At 43.4% G+C, this 23645-nt stretch overlaps 1 protein-coding gene across 3 annotated transcripts in view; it reads left to right on the plus strand.

Moving 5' to 3' along the window:
• The window catches only part of pld1b (phospholipase D1b), a 46796-nt gene extending 24721 nt beyond the window's left edge, over positions 1–22075 (plus strand). For 2 of the 3 annotated variants that reach the window (XM_034706831.1, XM_034706830.1), the window contains exons 8-26: positions 658–750; positions 1839–1991; positions 2151–2300; positions 2871–2954; positions 3937–4018; positions 4284–4394; positions 4473–4655; positions 4826–5045; positions 7461–7589; positions 7679–7797; positions 9442–9555; positions 9950–10060; positions 10461–10549; positions 12005–12118; positions 12268–12317; positions 14201–14335; positions 16318–16471; positions 16687–16804; positions 18217–22053. In XM_034706831.1, the coding sequence (XP_034562722.1) occupies positions 658–750; positions 1839–1991; positions 2151–2300; positions 2871–2954; positions 3937–4018; positions 4284–4394; positions 4473–4655; positions 4826–5045; positions 7461–7589; positions 7679–7797; positions 9442–9555; positions 9950–10060; positions 10461–10549; positions 12005–12118; positions 12268–12317; positions 14201–14335; positions 16318–16471; positions 16687–16804; positions 18217–18441 (2434 nt within the window). In that variant the 3' untranslated portion in view covers positions 18442–22053. Of the gene's footprint in view, positions 1–657; positions 751–1838; positions 1992–2150; positions 2301–2870; positions 2955–3936; positions 4019–4283; positions 4395–4472; positions 4656–4825; positions 5046–7460; positions 7590–7678; positions 7798–9441; positions 9556–9949; positions 10061–10460; positions 10550–12004; positions 12119–12267; positions 12318–14200; positions 14336–16317; positions 16472–16686; positions 16805–18216 lie in introns of all 3 variants that reach the window. The other variant, XM_034706829.1, reaches the window with a different exon arrangement.
• The last annotated feature ends 1570 nt before the right edge of the window (positions 22076–23645 follow it).

Consider the following 23645-nt stretch of genomic DNA (forward strand, 5'->3'; position numbering starts at 1 on the left):
TCGACCGGAGGAACACGGGTCTAAATTTAGTTCGGGGTAGAAAACCTCCCCCCTGAAAAGCCCCTGCTTGGGGGGTAGTACTTTTCAAAAGTCCTGGGACTTTTGGTTGAACGTAACGGTGTTTGTGAAGTTTACACAGCTGTTGAAACACAGAGGGAGTTCCTGGGAATGCAAACTAGTTTAGTTTTTATTAAGATTTCAGAAGATTATTTAATATAATTTTTTCCTCCATACGTCATCGGCCTGATTTACACAATCTACCTAGGACTTCAGCCCGCGGTCCAAACACAGACAACAATGGGGACAAAGGAGCCTTTTAGTTCAGGGGGCTAAAAGACCCCGAAACTCTTGGTCGAAATGCACCTTATTGTGTGCATACATGAAAAGCCAAGGCAGCGAGAGCAGCAGCAAAGAGCCTTCGGGCGAGCATCAGTGAGGATACATGACACAGGAGAAAGGAGGTGATGGAGTAGAGGAGGTGAAGAGCAGCTGATGCTCTGCAGGCCGAGCTTTAAATCCTTTTTTTGTGCCAAAATTCGAGTCAGATATTTGTGTCCTAAACCAGAAACTTTATGTTCTGTGATATCCATAACTTTCATCTCTGTTTTTGATGGCTTCCTAAAATCTGATAATAACATCATCTTTTCATGTTTCCAGAGAGGGGATGGTGCTGAAGAGATCCGGCGGTCATCGAGTCCCCGGGATGAACTGCTGCGGTCACAGTAAAATGTGTTACCGCTGGTCCAAACGGTCAGTGAGCACCAACAGAGACGCACAAACACAGACATAACTCTCAACTCAACTTTATTTATAAAGCACCTTTCAGACATTAAAAACATGCAGTCCAAAGTGCTTCACAAAATAACAGAGAAACAGAAAACAACAGCGATGGTAAAATAAAAAAGGCAGGATTATAAATGAAATACTCAAAAATAAAATCAACACAGTAAAATTAATAAAATAAGTAAGAGTGGAAAGAAAAGTTAAGAATAAGGTAGCGTTGACAAGATCAGATGAATACAGGAAATAAAATAGATAATAATTAAATAAGATACATAAACGTCAAAGCGATGATTAAAATAATAATAAGGCAGTCCAGGGCTAAAAATAAATTAGTAATAAATTAAAAGCTAGATTAAAAAGTTAAGTCTTGACCTGTATAGATGGAACATACAACTGTAGCTACTTCCTTCTAATTTGTTACCATTATTATTTTCATTAATATCATAAATACTTTTATTATTGTAGTGGTTTTTATTGTTATTATTGTTACTGTTATTATTTAACATTCATTTTCATTTATTTCTATTTAATTTATTATTCTACTTTGGGTCTTTACTCTTTCCTTTCCATGACTTGTAAAAATACAGAGCTGTTGTGTGTCTTGTATCCTAAAAAATGTAAAGTAAAAACAAAAAAAAAATTAAGTCTTAAGTTTACCTTTAAAAATAATGAGTGGTTTCATGTCATATAGACGTTCTGATTTACAGCAGGTTGTATAAAAGGAGAATTTACCACAAACTGAATTTAATGTTTTGTTGTTTTGGTGGTTCATTTCTTTTTTTAAAAAGTTATATTTTTGGGCTTTTTTGCCTTTATTGTTCGGACAGCTGAAGAGAGACAGGAACTGTGGGGAGTAGAGAGAGAGGGAAGATATGCAGTGAATGGTCGACCGACCGGGAGTCAGGCCGGCGACCCCTGTGACGAGGACTGTAGCCTCTATATGTGGGGCGCTTAGACCACCAGGCCACCAGTGCTCCTGGTGGTTGATTTCTGTGTGAATACTAAACTCTCTCCATGTTGTGTGTGTGTGTGTGTGTGTGTGCGTGTGCGTGCAGCTGGCTGGTGGTGAAGGACTCGTTCCTGCTCTACATGAAGCCGGATTCCGGTGCTATCTCCTTTGTGATGCTGGTGGACAAAGAGTTCAACATCATGATGGACTCCAAAGACACAGAGACCAAACACGGGGTTCGCATCGACAGTCTGTCCAGGTGTGTGAAACTCTACGTCGAGTACAGTCCAGATTTCTGTTTACTGAAAATTAGAGTCTGATATATCCTAGGGGAAACCATCAGATACTGTGCTTGATAATAATACTAAATCTGTTTCTGTGTGTGTGTGTGTGTGTGTGTGTGTGTGTGTGTGTCCAGGTCACTAGTCCTGAAGTGCAGCAGCTACAGACACGCCCGCTGGTGGGGTCAGGCCATCGAAGGCTTCGTTCAGAAGCACGGCTCGGCCTTCCTCACCGACCACCGCTTCGGATCCTTCGCCAGAGAGGAAGTGAACATCCCAGCTAAATGGTAACCACGCCAACAAACTGACACCGTCCCCTTAAAGCCGTGTAACCTTTGATTTCAGTGTCACGGAGCCCTGAAGTCCGCCTTCCATTATGCATGTTATGAATGCACGTCAATGAGGAGTTCACCTTCGGCCCTCCGTATTACATCTATGCAAATAAGCGCCGAAATACCGGGACCAGGTATCTGTGAAAATGTCTAGACGAGGCCCGGTCCAGCTGGCAGAGTGTGTGAGTGTGTGAGTGTGTGAGTGTGTGTGAGTGTGTGTGTGTGAGTGTGAGTGAGTGTGAGTGTGTGTGAGAGTGTGTGTGTGTGTGTGTGTGTATGGTGTGTGTGTGTGTGTGTATGGTGTGTGTATGTGTGTCTCGCTGGAGTAACCTGACACAAAGAGAGGGAAAGTGAGCCTCCCCTGCTCATCACCTCTGTTCCTGCTGGGCAACACTATACTGTCTGTGAGAGGTTGTGTGTGTGTGTGTGTACCTGTGTACCTGTGTACCTGTGTACCTGTGTACCTGTGTATGCTTTTTTGGTCATGTGTGCATGTGAACACCTGTCTGTGTGTGTCTTCTGCAGGTATGTGAACGGGAAGACGTACATGGAAGACGTGGCCGATGCCCTGGAAGAAGCTAAAGAGGAAATATTCATCACAGACTGGTGGTAAGTGTGTGTGTGTGTATGTGTGTGTGTGTGTGTGTGTGTGTGTGTGTGTGTGTGTGTGTGTGTGTGTGTGTGAGTGTGAGTGTGTGTGTGTGTGTGTCAGAGTGCAGGGAGTGCACTTGGCGGTCACCCTTCAGGGAGGTGTTCTGGTCAAACGGATCAGTTTCAGTCTCAGGCTCCGACTACTGTTATATTAGCACTCACACACACACACACACACACACGCACACACGCACACACACACACACACACACACACACACACACACACACACACACACACACACACACATGTTTTGCTGCTGTATGCAAAATGTGAGTGTCTGTGTGTGTGTATCTGCAGGACCTGAAGTAGAGCTCTTGAGTAGAGAGATCAGATCCAGTCCCATCTTCCAGACAGGACTCAGTCTGATCTCATCTTAATCCACCATGAGCAGAGCACTTTGCAGCATTTAGCAAGTTACAGTGGCAAGGACAAACTTCCTTTAACAGGCAGAAACCTCCAGCAGGACCAGACTCATGTTAGACACACATCTGATGAGACCGTGTTGGAGAGAGGGATAGAGGGAGATGAAGAGAGAGAGAGATGATAGTGGAGAGACGGATAGTAGTAGTTGTAGCAGCTGGAGTCTGGACCACGTCCACAGCAGCAGAGATCCAGAGGAACCTACGAGACAAGGGAGCTCAGGGACTCCAGAAAGGTCTATGGTTAGTAACTTTAATGGGACAGGAAGAGTTAAAGTGAGAGACAGGCAGAGAGAGGAGAGAGAGGGAAAGACAGGATCCCAGTGTGTCAGTCTAAGCCTATAGCAGCATAACTAAGAGCTGGTCCAAGCCTGATCCAGCTCTAACTATAAGCTTTATCAAAAAGGAAAGTTTGAAGCCTACTCTTAAAAGTAGAGAGGGTGTCTGCCTCCCGGACCCTGACTGGTAGATGATTCCAAAGGAGAGGCTCATCTAAATATGTGTGTGTTCCTCCGCAGGTTGAGTCCAGAGATCTTCCTGAAGAGGCCGGTTGTTGAGGGAAACCGCTGGCGTCTGGACTGCATCCTGAAACGCAAAGCGGTAAGAGAGGAACCCTTTCTGTTTTATTGAGGCTGAAATCTCAAGGACTGAAGACAGGGAGAAGGATCTGGTCTTTATGATAAAGCCTTAAACCCTAAAAACAACAGACATTGAGTCTTGTTACATAACCAGCTTGTTGGTATGTGGAATGCTAATTCCAGAGGCGGGGAGAGCACACCTCCCTCCCTTAAATAAGATGTGACTGTCTCTCTCTCTCTCTCGTTGTAGTCACTTGGACTGATTCTAATCATGTTTGTTTTCACAGCAACAAGGAGTGCATATCTTCGTGATGCTCTATAAGGAGGTGGAGTTAGCTCTGGGCATCAACTCTGGTTACAGCAAGAGAACTCTGCACCACCTTCACCCCAACATCAAGGTCTGTTCATGATCTGCCCCTACACCATCATGTGAGTGTACCTGTTACCCGTCTGAATGTTCGACCTATCCTCTAAAGGTGATGCGCCATCCAGACCACGTCTCCTCTGCCGTCTACCTGTGGGCTCATCACGAGAAGATCATCATCGTTGACCAATCGGTGGCCTTCGTCGGCGGGATTGACTTGGCGTACGGACGCTGGGACGACAGGGAACACCGGCTGACGGATATTGGGAGTGTGACGCGCTCACATTTGGAACAGGTTGGACAAATGTTCAGTTTATATTCAGTTAAGGAAACCTTTAAGCTGTTAAATATTTTATAATCTTCTTCTGCTGTTTCATTTATTTTCCCATGCTCTTATTTTGAAAAAGAAAACACACTTCCTCCCACCTTAACCCGTCCAATATTTACTCATTCAACTCCTTTTAGGCTGAAGCTGCCACTACCAACATGGCCGCCCCCGCCAACGGCAGCGGTGCCCAGAGCAACGGGAAGGGTGTCTTTTCGGTGACGGACTCGGTGGACCAGCCCAAGCTGAAGGGTCAGGGGAGGATTAAGAGGACCAGGTTCAGCATCAGGAGACACCTCCAGAAACACGGTCTCGCCAGTCCTGACAGCGATACCGACAGTGACCCAGAGGACGAAGCCAGTGAGTCTTAGTCCCTGTTGTTGACTGTTTAACGGTGCTGACGCAGCTTTGATAGATTTTCTTGTCAGGAGGAGCTCCGAGTGGAGGGGGGGAGGGGTTAGACGGAGTCCTGAGGAAATGCTACATTCAAATTCATGCTAGTTTTCCGTGACTACCAACCCTAGCTTTAACTTGCAGGGGCGTACATGTGTTGTCTAAATCTTTATTTATACATACTAGTAATATCTGTCTGACGCGGCTAGCAGAAGCTATTTGATACAGCATGTTTGTGTGTTTCCTGTAACAACAGAAAGCAAGGGAGGACCAAAAATGGCGTTTGAAGTGGTAACAAAACAGCAGGGAAAAGGGCGGGAAAATCAGGGTTAGCAAGCATGGTGCTAGCTTGGGATAGCTTGCTGAAAGGATATAAAAATCCACACTTTGCAGTTTCATTTGACTTTCAGTTAGTGAAACCCTCAGAGTGCAGAGTGAGTCAGAAACATCTGAACATCCTGTATTTCATGATAACCTTAAAGTTTGGAGTCAGACTGCAGGAAACAAACGACGAGGACCAATCAGATTGGGAGCTCTGACTCGTCATTAGCAGCAGTGATCGCCTCAGTCTGGGCTGCCGTCTCAGTGTTTGTGGCCGCCCTGTTTAGGTTGGTCCAACAGCGTCACCAGCCAACACAATCTGATCCACAGCAGGCTGGCCGAGCTGAGGACGGCCGCTCCGATCGGCCAGTGTCAGGCTGGTGAGTTGGAGGCGCCGGCCTGCCGCCCGTCTCCCAGTGTGCTTTGCTGTGGCTCTGATTTTTACTGACCAACCTTTGGCTCGTGTGTGTGTGAGAGTCTGAAGCATCTTGCTGCCAAGGTTGATTCATAAAATGAGTCTTTTGATCCGTCTTTTGATGCGAGTATGAGCAGGAGATTCCTTGCATTTGTGATAAAATCAGGCTTTTCATTTTCATTACATCACTGAAGCATTGATCAAACTTTAGGTATCAATGTACGATCAGTACGTGTTTGATCGACTGTTTACTGTTAAAACTTTGAAGTTGTGCTTGTTCCTACTTCTTAAATGTAAGAATCTGCTTCTCTTTGTTTATGTTTACAAAACTGAAGGAGAAAACCAGCATTTCACATTTATTATTTAAAATGCTAAAAAAAAGTCAAAATGCTACATTTGTCATTTACAAATTGGCAGTTTTGACGTTTCTTAGGCTCACTTATCATAAAGTTTAAATATAAGGGTGGAAAAAGCAGGAATAGGGTCTGGAGTAAAACCTCAACTTGAGTCTCTCTAAAAGAACCACTTGAGAAGTTGATTACAGGGAAGCAAGAAGACATTACAACATCTGGGCTTTCCCCCCAAACAGCGTTGAGTTTTATGTGATGAGATCCTGCAGCCTGTAATCACACGCTCTTTCACTTCTTTTAAACAAACTCATATTTCTCTCTGAGCACACACACACGTGTGTCAGGAGGTTTATCAAGTGGAGCAGAGCCGATGTTTGCTTACCTGGTTTGTCTTTGTTTATCCAGCTCACGTGATACATCGGAACAGAAACAACTGTCAACAAAATCTAAAAAACCTCCCTTATGACTCTTATTTTTTTAAGCTGTTGCATCTTATTCAAATGTATAAAAGGAAAGTAAAAAAGAGAAGTGTGTGTTGGTGAGCTCTCCTCAGTCTGCATGTCTCTGACTCTTGAAGTAGGTTTGTTAAATCTTGAGTGCGGTGCTGTCTCTGCTGCAGCTGCTGCTGTTTCATCTCTGCAAAAGTGCCGTCAAAGCATTTTCCAAACACCAGTGCATCACTGTCAGCATCCTCCTCTGGTGAGCTGTACACAGATTACACACCGGGCTGGAGATGCTTTGAACTCTAGTGTTTGTGAATCTGGGCCACCCAAAGTGATTTTCTTTACATCGACAGCAGGCTCGGATCGTTAACCGAAGTGTGTTCCAACGTAACAGGAAGTATCTCCAAAGAGAGACCTTTTATAGATTATGTTAATGTTTTTATGTAACGAGAAACAGCCTACCAGACTACAGTGACAAAACAGGATTGGGGTTTTTGACGGTAAGTTAAAGGAAACTAGATTATTACATGAAATTTAAATGCACTAAAAATCAAGGTAGTGGTAGATGAGCAACTCCTGTGCTCTGCAGGGTAAAATTACTGCTTTTGTCAGTGAAGTCTGGTGGCTAATCCAATCTCCTTGAGGAATTACCAACTGATTTAGACCTGTTACTCATTCAGACTCCAAAAAAGGAAGTCCCCCTTACTGAACTCAACTCCAGTAGTTCCTGGACCATCACTAAACAGGATCTAAGACGCGGCGAGGCGAGCATTACGCCACAGTTACTATCTAGGGAAGAGATCATTTAATACCTTCATGCTGATGACACTGGACGTTCATGTGTGTGTTTCAGGAAGTGGCTCGGTGCGAAGCCTGCAAACCGGCGTGGGAGAGTTGTTTGGAAACACGCGGTTCTGGCACGGTAAAGACTACTGCAACTTTGTGCACAAGGACTGGATCCAGCTGGACAAACCGTTCGACGGTAAGAACACCGCGAAGCTTTCCCTTTAACACTTTGACGTTTATTTCATCTCCTGCGTGTCTGACGGTCCTGTTTGTGATGTTTCACAGATTTCATAGACAGACACACAACTCCCAGAATGCCTTGGCACGACATCAGCTCAGTGGTTCATGGGAAAGCAGCTCGAGATGTGGCCAGACACTTTATCCAACGGTGGAATTTCACAAAGGTCAGAGGTCATGCTTCTGCAAGGACACAACGATGTCATTGTTTGTTGTGTTAAATCAGAAGTGTTAGTGAAAGAGGAGAGCAGGAAGAGGATCTCAACGGTCTTACATATAGACTGTTGAATAAATGGACGTCTCTGTGACGTCACCCATCTGTCGGCGGTTGCCATATTGGAAATGCTGAACTCAACCTAACTTCATCCATGCTAGTGTTCCCTCTTTTCGACCAGCGTGAACCGGGTTGTATTTCCGGGCTGGTCCTCGCGCTGATTCGGAGCTGGTTGAACTTGTGAACCAACACGGCACCCGTTTGTTTTTCAACCTGCTCGAGCCCGTCAGATTTTCGTGACCCACTTTTCCCAGCAGCGCTAGCTTAAACTTTCCGATGACGGACAACAGCTTGTTTCCTCGGTCGACCGCTGCTTTGTCTTGGAATCCATTAGTCTCTTTTATTTATTGGCTGCAGGACGATGGAGGAAACACGTTTGGTTTGTGTTTTTGATCACGGCAACCCCGCCCCTCGCCCCTGATGTAAGCGGTTCGCAGTTCTAGATCAACAAAGAGTTGTAGCCGCTCTGGAACCGGTTTTCCCAGCCGGGAGCCGGTTCACTCGCAGTCGAAACACAAAAAACTGGTTCTTAATTGAGCGCCGGCTCCGAACCGGCCCTGAAACTGCCTCGGTCGAAAAGGGGTAGGCTGGGAATTGAGCATATTCTTGAGAAAGTATTATTGCAGAATATTTCCTTGTCACCTGTGATAGTAATGCTAGGGGACTTGACCGACTTGAAGCTCCCCTCCCAAAGCTTAAAGGGTTTTGTGAGCCTGCCAAGAAATGTATTACATCTAAGTGGAATCATGTAGACCCTCCAAACATTATTCAATAGATTAATGAGGTCAATTCCTGTGCTCCTTAACCTATTCCATCAGAGGTAGCCCACAGCTGTTTCACAAGACCTGGGACCCCTGGATGGCCTATCTAGAGTCCGGTCAATACAATATTTAACTTATTGATACTTCATCTGTATTCAAATGTCATCCACCTGTAGATGTGTGAGTAAGGTGTAAGGGGAAGATATGTGTGTGTATGTTACATTGAAGATTGTGGGTGTAACTCTCCTTGTCATGGCGTGGTTTTGTTCTTAGTTTTTGTTTTTGTACTCTATGGTGTTTTGTAAAATGTTTGTCCGAATAAGAATGAAGAAAAATGAATAAACAGAATTTTCTAAAAAAAGAAAAACAGAAAAGGGGTATCTGAGGTGAGCCTTTAGCTACAGGGTGCCCGCCTGTCAATCAAGTCAGCTACGCCCTTATTTGGGCAAAACTCGTAAGTTCAATATCTTTGAAAATAACAAGTTATAATAAATTGACCCCCGTACAGTGTGTGCTGATAGAGAAATGAGCTATCCAGACCTAAACTATGTTTTTGAACCAGGCTGTAAACATGTTTATTTCTGCTGTAAAGATCGTCTTCTTTGAATGGGTGTGTATGTGGTTTCCTGTGTTTCTGCAGCCAGCCTCTAGAGGACACTCAATGAACTGCAGTTTTTCGCACTTCCACATGGACTTCATGTTTACTCAAATGTCTCTATCACCTCCCTCTCTTGCCGTGAGCTCTGTCTGACTGTGTCGTCTTGTTTCTCCTCCAGCTGATGAAGCCAAAGTACCGCTCCATGTCGTACCCGTGTCTGCTGCCCAAGTCTCACACCACCGCCGGAGAGTCGAGATACCAAGTCCCCGGGTGCACAACCGCCAAAGTACAGGTTGGTGTTGTAGGAGCCTCATGTAGTCCAGCTCACCGGGGGTTAAACTGCATGTCTGAAAGTTTCTGTTTCAATGTCTATGACCACTTTATCTGAATCAACGTGTCCTGTTCTATTCCCTGAACTATCATGTGACTGGTTCTGCTGGGTTTCAGCTCTAGAGCATATTGTTTGAGGGGTTTGATGTTGGATAAATTCAGGATAGTCTCAGGTGTTTGTTTTGTTCTGTTGCTGGTCTCCAGTAGAAACACGTCCTGTACGTCTTACACTGTGGAGGCAGTCTCAAAGGTCAAAACAAACATTTCTCTCCTGGTCTCACTAAATCAACCTCCCCTCCTGGCAAACAGCAAGTCAGATGATTTGTATATTCACACTTCTCCCTCTCCTCTCTCAGATCCTTCGCTCAGCCTGTGACTGGTCCGCCGGCATCAAGTACCACGAGGAGTCCATCCACAACGCCTACGTCCACACCATCCAGAACAGCCAACACTTCGTCTACATAGAGGTGCTTATTGTAACCCCACAGCAGAGGAGAACTCTCCCTTTCTTTGGATGAATGGATTTAAAACTGTTTACCAGCACAGCTCAAACACAGCTCTGAGGCTAACTAGACTATATGATGCTATATGACAAGATACTATACGAAATGACACAACTTGACACCATTACGACATGATATGACACAATACGAAATGATAAGACAACTGTCTTTTACAAAGTTACATAAATGCAGATACATTTCATTCTACTGACCTTCTGCAGGGACCTCAGTTCTCTTCTGTGGTTTTATATTATGTGTGAATTTCAAAGTTTTCAGTCCCATGGCGCTGTGAAGTTCTGACCCCGTGAGACCAGAACAGATTCAAGTTGTTCATTTATTTATTCTTTGTTTGATTGAATTTCAGAATCAGTTCTTCATCAGCTGTGCCGACAACCGACACGTTTTCAACAAGATAGGAGACGCCATCGCTGAGCGCATCAAGAAGGCATACAGGTAACATACACACACACACACACACACACACACACACACACACACACACACACACACACACACACACACCCATGTCATAACAAATGTACACATTCCTTTGCGTTGTATAAACAGTCGTATGTAATAAGAACACGTTCACATTGTCTCTGTGTATTTAACCTTATCTGGAAATGATTTCCCAGTCTCTGCACACACACACACACACACACACACACACACACACACACACACACACTGGAAAACACACACTCTCTCACAGTGTATATTGTTGGCTGTCATCCTGGCGCTCTGTGAACCTTCCACATGACTAACAGGCTGATTTCACATCATCGCTCCGATTGACTCGGCTTGTGTGAGGATTTATTGGAATATTTCCCTCTTCATGGTGTGTGTGTGTGTGTGTGTGTGTGTGTGTGTGTGTGTGTGTGTGTGTGTGTGTTGTGTGATGTTTTGTTGTCATGGATTTAAGAGCTTATCAGCGGGAAACACATGAACACACACCAGCTTCTACAAACAAACCTGACCTGGTTTCTTAACTCGGTCTATGAACAGCCCAGGGTGGTTTAATAAATGCAAAGTCGTTCATGTTTTAACAATGAAGGAGTGAGCTGGTGTAAGATAAGGTGCTGCTAAACTGTGACGAACAGCAGCATCCAGCTGTTTGTGACTCTGTGTCATGTCACATCTGTTTTTAATGCAGTGACTTCCACTATAGAGTCACGTCTGTTAGTAATGCAGTGACTTCCACTACAGAGTCATGTCTGTTTTTAATGCAGTGACTTCCACTACAGAGTCATGTCTGTTTTTAATGCAGTGACTTCCACTACAGAGTCATGTCTGTTTTTAATGCAGTGACTTCCACTACAGAGTCATGTCCGTACTTAATGCAGTGACTTCCACTACAGAGTCATGTCTGTTTTTAATGCAGTGACTTCCACTACAGAGTCATGTCTGTTTTTAATGCAGTGACTTCCACTACAGAGTCATGTCTGTTTTTAATGCAGTGACTTCCACTACAGAGTCATGTCTGTGTTTAATGCAGTGACTTCCACTACAGAGTCATGTCTGTGTTTAATGCAGTGACTTCCACTACAGAGTCATGTCTGTTTTCAATGCAGTGACTTCCACTACAGAGTCATGTCTGTGTTTAATGCAGTGACTTCCACTACAGAGTCATGTCTGTGTTTAATGCAGTGACTTCCACTACAGAGTCATGTCTGTGTTTAATGCAGTGACTTCCACTACAGAGTCATGTCTGTGTTTAATGCAGTGACTTCCACTACAGAGTCATGTCTGTTTTTAATGCAGTGACTTCCACTACAGAGTCATGTCTGTGTTTAATGCAGTGACTTCCACTACAGTGTCATGTCTGTGTTTAATGCAGTGCTGCCTGAAATATAAAAACATCAATAATCTGAGTTCCTCTTCCTCTCTGTGTGATCTGATTTATTTCAGGGAGGGTAAACGGTACCGGGTCTACGTGGTGACGCCTCTGCTGCCCGGCTTTGAAGGAGACATCAACACTGGAGGAGGCAGCGCCATTCAGGCTGTCATGCACTTCAACTACAGGTGTGTGTGCAGTGCATGCCATTCATATTGGCGCTGACATTCTTTGTGTAGCCTGCATTCTTAAGCAAACACAGCAACACATAAAGACTTGTACTCTGAGGAATGTGGACTTGCCGCTCACCCACCTGTGTGTGTCTGTTTACCTGCAGGACGATGAACAGAGGAGACCACTCCATCATCTCACAGCTGAAGAGAGAGAGTAAGTCAGAGTCGACGACAGATTAGACCTCAAGTTTACACTGTGGGCGTCTGTGGGCGGGGCCAAAAGAGAAGGTTTCAGCGGTTTTATAAATAGCAGTACCTTGCACTCCACTCCTCACCTTATGTCACAACATTTAGAAAAGTAAGCATTGGTAGTCGGAGTCCCACATGGACGTTTGGAGGAGCAGGTCTCTCTCTATTAACAAGATTGCAATCCTACCCCATCTCGTCCACATACACTGAATCCAGTCTGTTATTAAAGCTCAGCAGAACTCAACCCAACCCTAGATTGGATGCCAAACATACAAAACCACATGCATGTTACAGGGCGCACACACAGGAGAAGTAAAACAGCATGCATCTGGATTCTGGTTTGATGTATTTTTAGTCCACTGTGGTCTGTAATCACTCTGCAGGCCGGCCCAGGACTCAATCTGACATGAGGAAGTGGTTTTGTGTCTTTGTCGAATTCTGTTTTTATTTCAGAGGTTAAAGGAGTTCAGATTTATTAAAAAGATGACAATAATGCTGTTTTCAATGCAGTGACTTCCACTACAGAATCATGTCTGTTTTCAATGCAGTGACTTCCACTACAGAGTCATGTCTGTTTTTAATGCAGTGACTTCCACTACAGAGTCATGTCTGTTTGTAATGCAGTGACTTCCACTACAGAGTCATGTCTGTTTTAAATGCAGTGACTTCCAATACAGAGTAATGTCTGTTTTTAATGCAGTGACATCCACTACTGAGTCATGTCTGTTTTAAATGCAGTGACTTCCACTACAGAGACATGTCTGTTTTTAATGCAGTGACTTCCACTACAGAGTCATGTCTGTTTTAAATGCAGTGACTTCCACTACAGAGTAATGTCTGTTTTTAATGCAGAGACTTCGACTACAGAGTCATGTCTGTTTCTAATGCAGTGACTTCCACTACGGAGTCATGTCTGTTTTTAATGCAGTGACTTCCACTGCAGAGTCATGTCTGTTTTTAATGCAGTGACTTCCACTGCAGAGTCATGTCTGTTTTTAATGCAGTGACTTCCACTACAGAGTCATGTCTGTTTTCAATGCAGTGACTTCCACTACAGAGTCATGTCTGTATTTAATGCAGTGACTTCCACTACAGAGTCATGTCTGTTTATAATGCAGTGACTTCCACTACAGAGTCATGTCTGTTTATAATGCAGTGACTTCCACTACAGAGTCATGTCTGTTTATAATGCAGTGACTTCCACTACAGAGTCATGTCTGTTTATAATGCAGTGACTTCCACTACAGAGTCATGTCTGTTTATAATGCAGTGACTTCCACTACAGAGTCATGTCTGTTTTTAATGCAGTGACTTCCACTACAGAGTCATGTCTGTTTTTAATGCAGTGACTTCCACTACAGAGTCTTGTCTGTATTTAATGCAGTGACTTCCACTACAGAGTCATGTCTGTTTATAATGCAGTGACTTCCACTACAGAGTCATGTCTGTTTTTAATGCAGTGACTTCCACTACAGAGTCATGTCTGTATTTAATGCAGTGACTTCCACTACAGAGTCATGTCTGTTTATAATGCAGTGACTTCCACTACAGAGTCATGTCTGTGTTTAATGCAGTGACTTCCACTACAGAGTCATGTCTGTTTTTAATGCAGTGACTTCCACTACAGAGTCATGTCTGTTTTTAATGCAGTGACTTCCACTACAGAGTCATGTCTGTTTTTAATGCAGTGACTTCCACTACAGAGTCATGTCTGTGTTTAATGCAGTGACTTCCACTACAGAGTCATGTCTGTTTTTAATGTGGAGGTTAAATGAGTTCAGATTTAATAATCAGATGACAGTAATGCTGCTAAACTTCCTCTAACATCCGTCTCTGCTCCTCTTCCAGTGGGAGACCAGTGGATTAACTACATCTCCATCGCCGGCCTGAGGACTCACGCCGAGCTGGAGGGGAAGCTGGTCAGCGAGCTCATCTACGTCCACAGCAAGATGCTCATCGCGGACGACAACACCGTCATCATAGGTACAGCTTGGTGTCGACACGGCAGCTTGAATGACTCCATTATGAGATTAAAAGATGACAGGTGTAATGAAATATTCCCGCGACATTAAACGCAGCATGTATAATAGAGGAGGCGGACACCAGAGCTGCAGACAGAGACCCTGTTAGGCGTTAGTGTGTGGTGTTGTTGCTGTATCACTCTCTGCAGAGCAACGAGACTCCATGAACAGACGGAGAGTTCACCTTAAAGAACACCAGGGCTGATGGATGCATGAGAGCAGAGTTAGTCTGAAGAAGAATGATCTCTGAAAATACTCCATCCTTCTGTTTGTTTTAACTTTCTGCAAATGAAAATCCGGCATGAGAAGATTTTATTTTGAAGTAGGAACATGTGGAGAAATGTTTCACAAACCTTCAAATAGAAGAACGGTCATGCATTTAAACTTAAAGTGATCTGCTTTCATGCAGCAGTGGATTTAAAATCAGGCGTCACAGCGCCATCTTCTGGCAGACTGTGCTCACTGTAACTTGTCCTCTGCAAACATCAAACACAGGAGCATGCTGTTTCTCTTTTGAACTACATTACCCAGAGGATCATGCATGATGAGTTTTTAAAAATATATTTTATTGATCATTTTCTTATTAGAAAACATTCAGGACATTCAAACAATACTTACAAGTTACAACAACATGGCAGTTCTGAAAAAATAAACAGAAAGATAACCCAACAATAATGAAGTCAGTCAATCAAACCTTCACTTTAGGAGATGGGCTCTAACAGTGGCAGCAGATTAAGAGTTTTAGAATGGGTGTGACTTACTCTAGATTTACTTTCAGCTTAGTGGGGTATCAAGCTTGTCTCTAATGTAGTCTACAAAAGGTTTCCATGTTCTCTCAAACTTATCAGAGGAGTTCTGGATTGTGAATCACATCCCTCAGAGTCCAGCTCAGGGAGTGAGAGGATTCCCACTGGAGCAGGATCAGCCTCTGAGCTGACAAAGTTACACATTCTGTTACTCTGAGATGAGTTCCTGTCAGGTTCTTATTTTTATCTCCAACTATCCCTAAGATAGCGATCAGAGGATCAGGTTGGACTACCTGATTACAAACATCAGACAGTGTTTGGAAGATGGAGCTCCAATAAGCAGGCAGATTTGGACAATCCCAGAATGAATGTGCTAAGGAGGCAGGTGAGAGCTTGCATCTATCACAAGTTGAGTCTACACCTGGAAACATCTTAGAGAGCTTGACCTTTGAGACATGCATGCGATGCAGCACCCTAAACTGAATCAGGCTTTGTCTGGCACAGATCCAGGTTGTGTGCACTGCTTCCTGGGCTTTACACCATCTCTCCTCCAACAAAGCCACCCCCAAGTCCTCCTTCCAGGCAGAGCGAATAATCTCTAATGAGGGGTTGTTTAAGTTAGAGAAAAGATTGTGAGTGGTTGATATTTATGGGAGAATAAAGACTCTATAAGTGATTCTCAGGTAAATAAGGAAGTGATGACACATTAGTTTGATGGAGCTGCAGGCTTGCAGGAATTTGAAAAAGTGGGACTGCAGCCAGTTAAATTTGATGCATGATGAGTTTTTAGTTTTAACAAAGCCTGAAAATTTGAAATCTTAAGCAGCAACGAAATGTACAAACAGTGCGATCTTTCTGTGATAGGTTAGCGCCTGAGAACGTGATAATGTAAAGGACGTCAGGTCGTATTTCAGGTGAAAGAAAAGCACGTTTAAGATCAGCAGCTATGTCATAACAGCTAACATTCAAACTGAACATTCTGGAAGTGATGCTGGGAAGAATTGAAACGTCAGAAACCAAAGCAGGTCCTGATCTCCCTCCAGATTTCGTCTTCTTGTGGCGGTGAAGCTTGTGTGTTTTGCAAACCTTGAACAAAGCCGTGCGATATCATGAAGCTTCCCAACCTGTTGCACGTTTCAGGTTTAACTGAATGAACTTGGTGCACACACTAACTCGTCCTCTCCTCGTGTCACTGCAGGCTCTGCAAACATCAACGACAGGAGCATGCTGGGAAAGAGAGACAGCGAGGTGGCGGTGATCGTGGAGGACTCTGAGACGGTGACGGCGGTGATGGACGGTCAGGAGTACCAGGCCGGGAAATACGCTCTGCAGCTCCGCCTGGAGTGCTTCAAGTAAACACACGACTTATCTGTTTGTGAGATTTGACACACCTTGAGTGTTTGGACTCCGGCTCTCAGCATGGAAGGGTCTAAAGAGATTATCTGAAGTGTTAAATCACAACATAGAGACAGGATCGTTGTTCATGATAATGATCCCATGTGGAGTAGAAAAATCTGTTTTGTGTAGTTGAAGTAAACTCCTTCTCCTCTTCACGTCTCTCTCTCAGGACGATTCTCGGCGGTCACACCGATCCCTCCATCGACGTATCAGATCCCATCAGTGATCGCTTCTACAAGGAGGTGTGGATGGCTACCTGCGCTCGCAACGCCACCATCTACCAGAAGGTCAGTCTGAGGATACATCTCCTGTTAAACGTTCATCTGAAGGTTTTCAGCTCTGACACGATTAAAAGAGTTCTTCTCTTCAGGGAGATTAAAATGGAGAGTTGGCCGTGACACCTGGCAGCATGAATAGAAACAATAAAGACAGGAGTTTAAAAAACGAGAGACCTCCATGAGTCAGCTGAGGAGCATAAAGAGTCTGACTCATTCTTCTTTCCCAGAATATGAAGCTGATTATTTTCATGTTCAATCCTGCAGCATGAAATCATTTTATTCTTTGGCTCTGAAATATTTAAATATCTGCAACAATGAAAAGTGTTGATGCATGAACTCCATGTTCTATTATTAACAAAGACCCAACATCAAGACCGGATCAGATCCAGTCCCATCTTCCAGACAGGACTCAGTCTGATCTCATCTTAATCCACCATGAGCAGAGCACTTTGCAGCATTTAGCAAGTTACAGTGGCAAGGACAAACTTCCTTTAACAGGCAGAAACCTCCAGCAGGACCAGACTCATGTTAGACACACATCTGCTGAGACCGTGTTGGAGAGAGGGATAGAGGGAGGTGAAGAGAGAGAGAGATGATAGTGGGGAGACGGATAGTAGTAGTTGTAGCAGCTGGAGTCTGGCACGTCCACAGCAGCAGAGATCCAGAGGAACCTACGAGACAAGGGAGCTCAGGGACTCCAGGAAGGTCTAAGAAAAGAGAAAAAATAGGGAGACCAGAAGAAAGAAAAAGGGAGAATAAATGGTGAAGGAAAGGATAGAAGGAAAGGATGTGATAAGAATAGGAGACATAAAGGATGAAGAAACATGGAAAGAACAAAGAGAGAAAGAAAGAATGAAAGGAAGGAAGGCAGGAAGGAAGGAAGGGAGGAAAGAAGGAAAGAATGAAAGAAGGAAAGAAGGAAGGAAGGAAAGAAAGAAGGAAGGAAGGAAGGAAAGAATGAATGAATGAAAGAAAGAAGAAGAATCTACAGCAGAGATCCAGAGGAACCTACAAGACAAGGGAGCTCAGGGACTCCAGAAAGGTCTATGGTTAGTAACTTTAATGGGACAGGAAGAGTTAAAGTGAGAGACAGGCAGAGAGAGAGAGGGAAAGACAGGATCCCAGTGTGTCAGTCTAAGCCTATAGCAGCATAACTAAGCCTGGTCCAAGCCTGATCCAGCTCTAACTATAAGCTTTATCAAAAAGGAAAGTTTGAAGCCTACTCTTAAAAGTAGAGAGGGTGTCTGCCTCCCGGACCCTGACTGGTAGATGATCAACCGAGCTGTTTCAGTCCGACCCGGTCCTCAGAGAGAGGAACTCTGTGTTTAAAGAGCTGTGAGTTGAGAACCAGCTCCTAACCCCTCCTCCCTCCCTCCCTCCCTCCCTCCCTCTCTCTCTCTCTCTCCCTCTCTTTCCTTCAGGTGTTCCGTTGTCTGCCGTCCAGCGATGTCCATAACATCTTTGAGCTGGAGGGCTTCCTCGCCAAGTCGGGTCTGGACAAAGAGGACCCAAGCCGGGCTCAGGAGGAGCTGAAGAAGATCCGTGGCTTCCTGGTCCAGTTTCCACTCCAGTTCCTGTGCGATCAGAATCTGCTTCCTCCCATCGGCTCCAAGGAGGCCATGGTGCCCATGGAGGTCTGGACCTGAGAGACACGGACTCGCCTGTGCATTCATGTGTTCACTCACCGTCCATCAGATCCACCCTGGAGCCGTTTTGGAAGTCCGTCCGCCCGCCGCTGTTTGAAGGAAATCTGGCTCTAAATGAACAAAGTGAAAGTAAAGCAGAATCTGATACGACCTCTCCGTGGGTCACAGTCACACGTCTGCACAAGGGTGTGTTTGACCCTGAATGCGGCCTCTCAGGCATCGTCCTGCAGGAGCTCCAACTCCTCCTCGACTGTTAGCTGGAACAAAACGAGCCATATATAAAAACTGTAACTTTGATGTTTGTGCATTTAAAAAACAAAATTCTCCTCCACCAAGTCTTTCAGGGATCAAACACACACAGTTCTGAGAGTTCACTGCACAGTTCATCGCCTTATTCAGCAGCACCAGCGGCTGAAACGACTTCCAAAATGGCGTCAGGTGTGTTCATGAAGAAGCGTCTGTACCAGCAGTGCCACTGAACGCACATGAATAACAACACACATGCTCCAAACCGACGAAACATGGAGAGATGAAGTCATAACTGATGCATTCACATTATAGTTTTAAACACACACACACACACACACACACACACACACACACACACACACACACACACACACAGGTGGACCAGCAGATGCAGTGCCTGATCAAACCGGGCCTCATGTTTACAAGAAGACTAAAAAGAAACCGTCTCGCTCCTTCGTTCTCTTCACAACACTATGCAACGTCCGGGGCTGGCGAACGCAGCTCTGACTCTTCCGTGTTCGAGAGGACGGTTTGAAGGACACTAGAGGAGGAAGAGGATGAAGAGCTGGACGGAGCTGTCGGCCATTTTTTTTTTAAACGTTTGTCTCGTATATCTATCTGAACTCCTGATTTTAATATTTATGTCCAACATGAAATCACAAGTGCCAAAGACGACCACATGCATTCATTTACATTCCTCACACCGCACCTGAAGTGACCTGTTTCTAAACTCTGATCTGGTCTTTGTAGTTCCCTCGGTGGTGCTTTGTTCTGCTGTAGTTCTCTGAGACGTTGGGAAGGGAAAGTCAGAAAGTATTTGAGACTTCATTCTCCAAAGTGTGTCCAAGTATCTCTTCCTTTCAGACTGCCAGGGAATTAAAACAGTCGGGTAAAACGCTGCCGACGTCTTTTGAACTACATTACCCAGAGGCTCATGCATGATGGATTTTAAAGATGCTGCGTTTCTTACAAGGCTGGAAAATTTGAATTCTTGAGCAACAACAAAACGTACAAAAAGTGTGATGTTTCTGTGATCGGTTAGCGCCTGAAGAAGTGAAAAGGTAAAGGACGTCAGGTCGATTAAGACCGTATCGGATACCAGCAGCTAACGTTCAAACATCAGAAACCAAGCTGGTGATGATCTCTCTCCAGATTTTAACGTCTGGAGGCGGGGAAGCTCACAGGAAGCTGTACGATATCATGAAGCTTCCCAGCCTGTTGCACATTTCAAGTTTAACTGAATTAATGTTGGAGCTAAACTGAAATCCTGACACTTCATCACCTTATTGTGGTTTATCGAACGAGGGCCTGTGTCCATTAGCGGCTTCTTTGTGCTAGGAGAGCGCCTCTCAAGGTTATAAAAGTTCATATTTGTGTCATTCAGCAACATTTTACAAAGAAGATGTTAAAAAGAAAGTGATACAAATTGTGCTGAAACTGTATCTTGAAAAAAAACGAGTGAGGTCAGTTTCTCCTGCTTACTGCTATTGCCCTTGACATAGTTGACTTCATAAGTCCCGCCCCTTCTTGATTCTGATTGGCCGGTGATGATGAAGTGACATTGATGAGAGTGGCAGTGTTCCAAATGTTGAACTGCTTTCAACTGAGAGCGCTGATGCTAATGAGGTGAAGCGTTGCAGGAAGTAGGTGCAGCGTTAGTGGACACAGGCCCTGAAGGCCAGCTTCCACCAGATCCGTCTCCGGTCCGTCACGGCACCGGATCTGATAGATTTCTATTCTAATCAATCTGTTAACTTCCACTGGATCCGCTCCGTTGTGTAATCGTTAGATCGATTTTAACTTAACTATGACAACAAAATGTCATTTAGAGCGGAGCCAGGCCTGGAGTCAACAGGTCAGAGGTTTTCAGAGGACCAGAATGACAACATGGATGAGGAGAGGAGGAGGAGAATCCTTGAAAACCTCGGTCACATGACTCCAGCTGTCCGACGGTCCTTCTCCGTCGGACCACAGTGGATCAGAGACGGACCGGACACGGATCTGGTGGAAGTCCCGTGTAAGTCTGGTTTGTAGTCCTGCGTGAGTCCAGCTGAAGTCAAGCAGTCACTCTCTTTAAGCTCTGTTTTTGGTCTCCACCAACCACAGAGATGAGAATCAGGCTCTGCTGGATTTGTCTGTCCTTTGTTTGCTGCTAGCCGTGTAGCTAACAGTAGGTTTTTAAAGCTTCTGTCGCTCGAACAAGACTGATGCTAATCAGAAACAGAAACTAAGGGCTCAAAGAGGCCAAAAGAGGCCGACACATTTTGTATCTTTGTATTTATCTCTACATTACTCAGAGTTGTTTTGCATTTGGCAAATATTTTGGTAAATATTACATCTGCAGCGTTTGACCTAAGCTACTCTTTGCAACTTAAAGGTAACAGTTTGTTTCTGCTGCCCCCATGTGGCCGGAAAAGTCAGATATTTCCTAACGCAGCACGCTTCAGTTTGGTTATATAAACGTATTAAAAGTCCAAACTGATGCGAGGTCATCAGATTTAATATTTTCAAAGTGTCTTTGTTGCGTTTCTTTCTTTAAATTAAATCAAAGCTCAAAGATTTATTTAACCTGAATTTCAGATTTTCCGACGTCCCTGAAACGCAGCATCGCCTCCTCCTCCGCGTCTTCCTCTTTGGTCCGTGAAACGACGTGCATGATGATGTTTTGTGCAATATGTTTGACCTTGAAGTGATCTGTGCAGCATGACAGCAGCTCTTTGCCATGAAACATTTACAGATGAAAGCATGAGTCCTGCGAGGTCGCCTTTAAAGCCATGGACACGTTATTGATGCTAACTCTGTGCCTGTCTTTACGCTGAAACTTCTCTGCTGTTTAATATTTTTGGATGATGGGACCTTTTATGTGCTCTTATTTTAAATCTTCTTCTCTACCTCCCTGTGTGTCTACCTCCAGCTCAGTCCATCTTTTTAATCTTAGTATCAGGAACATTTGCAGCTAGCTCAAGAATAAACCACATTAAGTGGAAGACAAACAGACTCCGTGGTGTGTTAGCTGTGCATTTAAAATAACACTTTTAACCCAACACTTCAGAATAGTTGTTGTTTTAACAGTTTTAAAGCTAGTTTCTGTTAGCAGCACTGAAATGAGTCACACATGCATTCAACCCGGTGTAAGCTGGCCTTGAAACAGTCGTATGTGGCCTTGATTTCCTCCATCCTGGGCTGCAGAGGTAGAAAAACACCGACCTGTCCCGCTCTTGTTTCTGTGTCTCTGTATGAAAATGCACTATTTGCACAGACTGTTATTTTCTTGTTGTGACCTCCTAAATGATCTGCAGTAACACGTCATGTGATGCTTGTTTGTGTAACGATGGAATGATTAAATGATGTATTGATAAATTATTAAAAGGATCTATCTTCTTCACTTTGTTTTCTGTTTTTATGTCAGATGAAAAAGGGTTAGGGGTTTGTGGGATTCTCTGAATTTCTCATTTTTCATCACTTTTACGTTCAATGAAAAATTTCACTTTTTCAGTATTTTTGAATCAGATACAAAATCTTTAAATTTATCATTATTTTTTTTTGCGTCAAACCTAATTTTTTAAAACAATTTTTTAGTGATTTTTGTGTCAGAAGCACAATTTTTACTTTTTCATTATTTTAAAGTCAGATTTAAAATTTCAATTTCTTTCATTTTTTCAAAATTTGATGAAAATTTGCAGTTTTAATAATTTTCGCATCCAAAGTTACAGTTTAACTTCTTACATTTTTTTTAAATCTGACTCAAATATTTTACTTTTTGATTATTTTTACATCAGGTATGCTAAAAAAATAAATAATTGCCAGATTGGTTATAAAAATGAAAAAAGTCTCCATAGAGAAGTGTAGTGTGCATGTTTCAGCAGTAAGATTAAATAAGACTTAATTATCTTCATATTTTTTTATTTATTCTATTTTAAGTTTTTTATCTTTTATTTTATCTTGATTTGTTTTATTTGATCTTTAAATCTTTTAAATTAATAATCATCACTTTAATTATTATTATTATAGTTTAGTATAATCAAGATATTACCGTTATTATTATTTTGTAGTTATAATTATTACTTTTCAGTTATTATTTATTTATTTATTATTCTTAATATTTTTAATTATTTTATCTAACGCCAAGCCATCTTCACCCCCTCCCTCAGAAAGTTCTGTCTTGTTTTCCCTCTTTATATTTTCTGTCTCATCTTCAAACACAAAAAGAAAAATGATCCTCCTCTTCGTATTTCATTTTCAGACTTTAATCTGAACATTTCACAAATACATCACAAAATATAACTTGATTTCCAACATATCAGGTTTGTGCTTGATGCTTGATCAATCTTAAAATGCTCAACATCTCCTTCCTGATGTCATTATTGTTGATTAAACCATCAGTCATCCTCTCTTTCTTTGTTTCTTCAGCCTGACACAAACTTTTCTGAATATTTGAGACGCAAAATAAAGAAGAACAAAAAACACAACATTACAAACATCAATATAAACTCCAAACATTAGAGCCAGACTGAGCAGAGAGGACAACAGAGGAAACATGAGGAAATAAAACCTAACACACTCTGCGTCTTCATCATCACCTCTGATCACTGAATGTTTCTCTCTCTCCTCTTCTTCACTCTGCACACGTCTTCATCCCTCCATCACAGGGATGAAAAACATGTCACTGATGAATATAAAAACAGCTCTGTCCTCAGAAAACCTCCTCTGGCCCACAGCGTCCCCTGATGCAGTTCTGGATGTCACCACTAGATGGAGCCACAGAAACACAATCTGAAGTGTGTGCATTAGTTTGTGTCTCTGCAGCATGTTCCATGAGAGAGTAAAAACTGAGGGATCAAAACATGTCTTCTTCTTCTTCTGCACCGTCTGAGCATCAGGAACATTTAAAGCTGCAGTAAGGAGTTTTAGCCGATGATAAAACAGACTAAATTAGCTAACGAGACCATCATCAA

This window comes from Notolabrus celidotus, chromosome 17, assembly GCF_009762535.1.
Source record: "Notolabrus celidotus isolate fNotCel1 chromosome 17, fNotCel1.pri, whole genome shotgun sequence".
Classification (NCBI taxonomy): domain Eukaryota; kingdom Metazoa; phylum Chordata; class Actinopteri; order Labriformes; family Labridae; genus Notolabrus; species Notolabrus celidotus.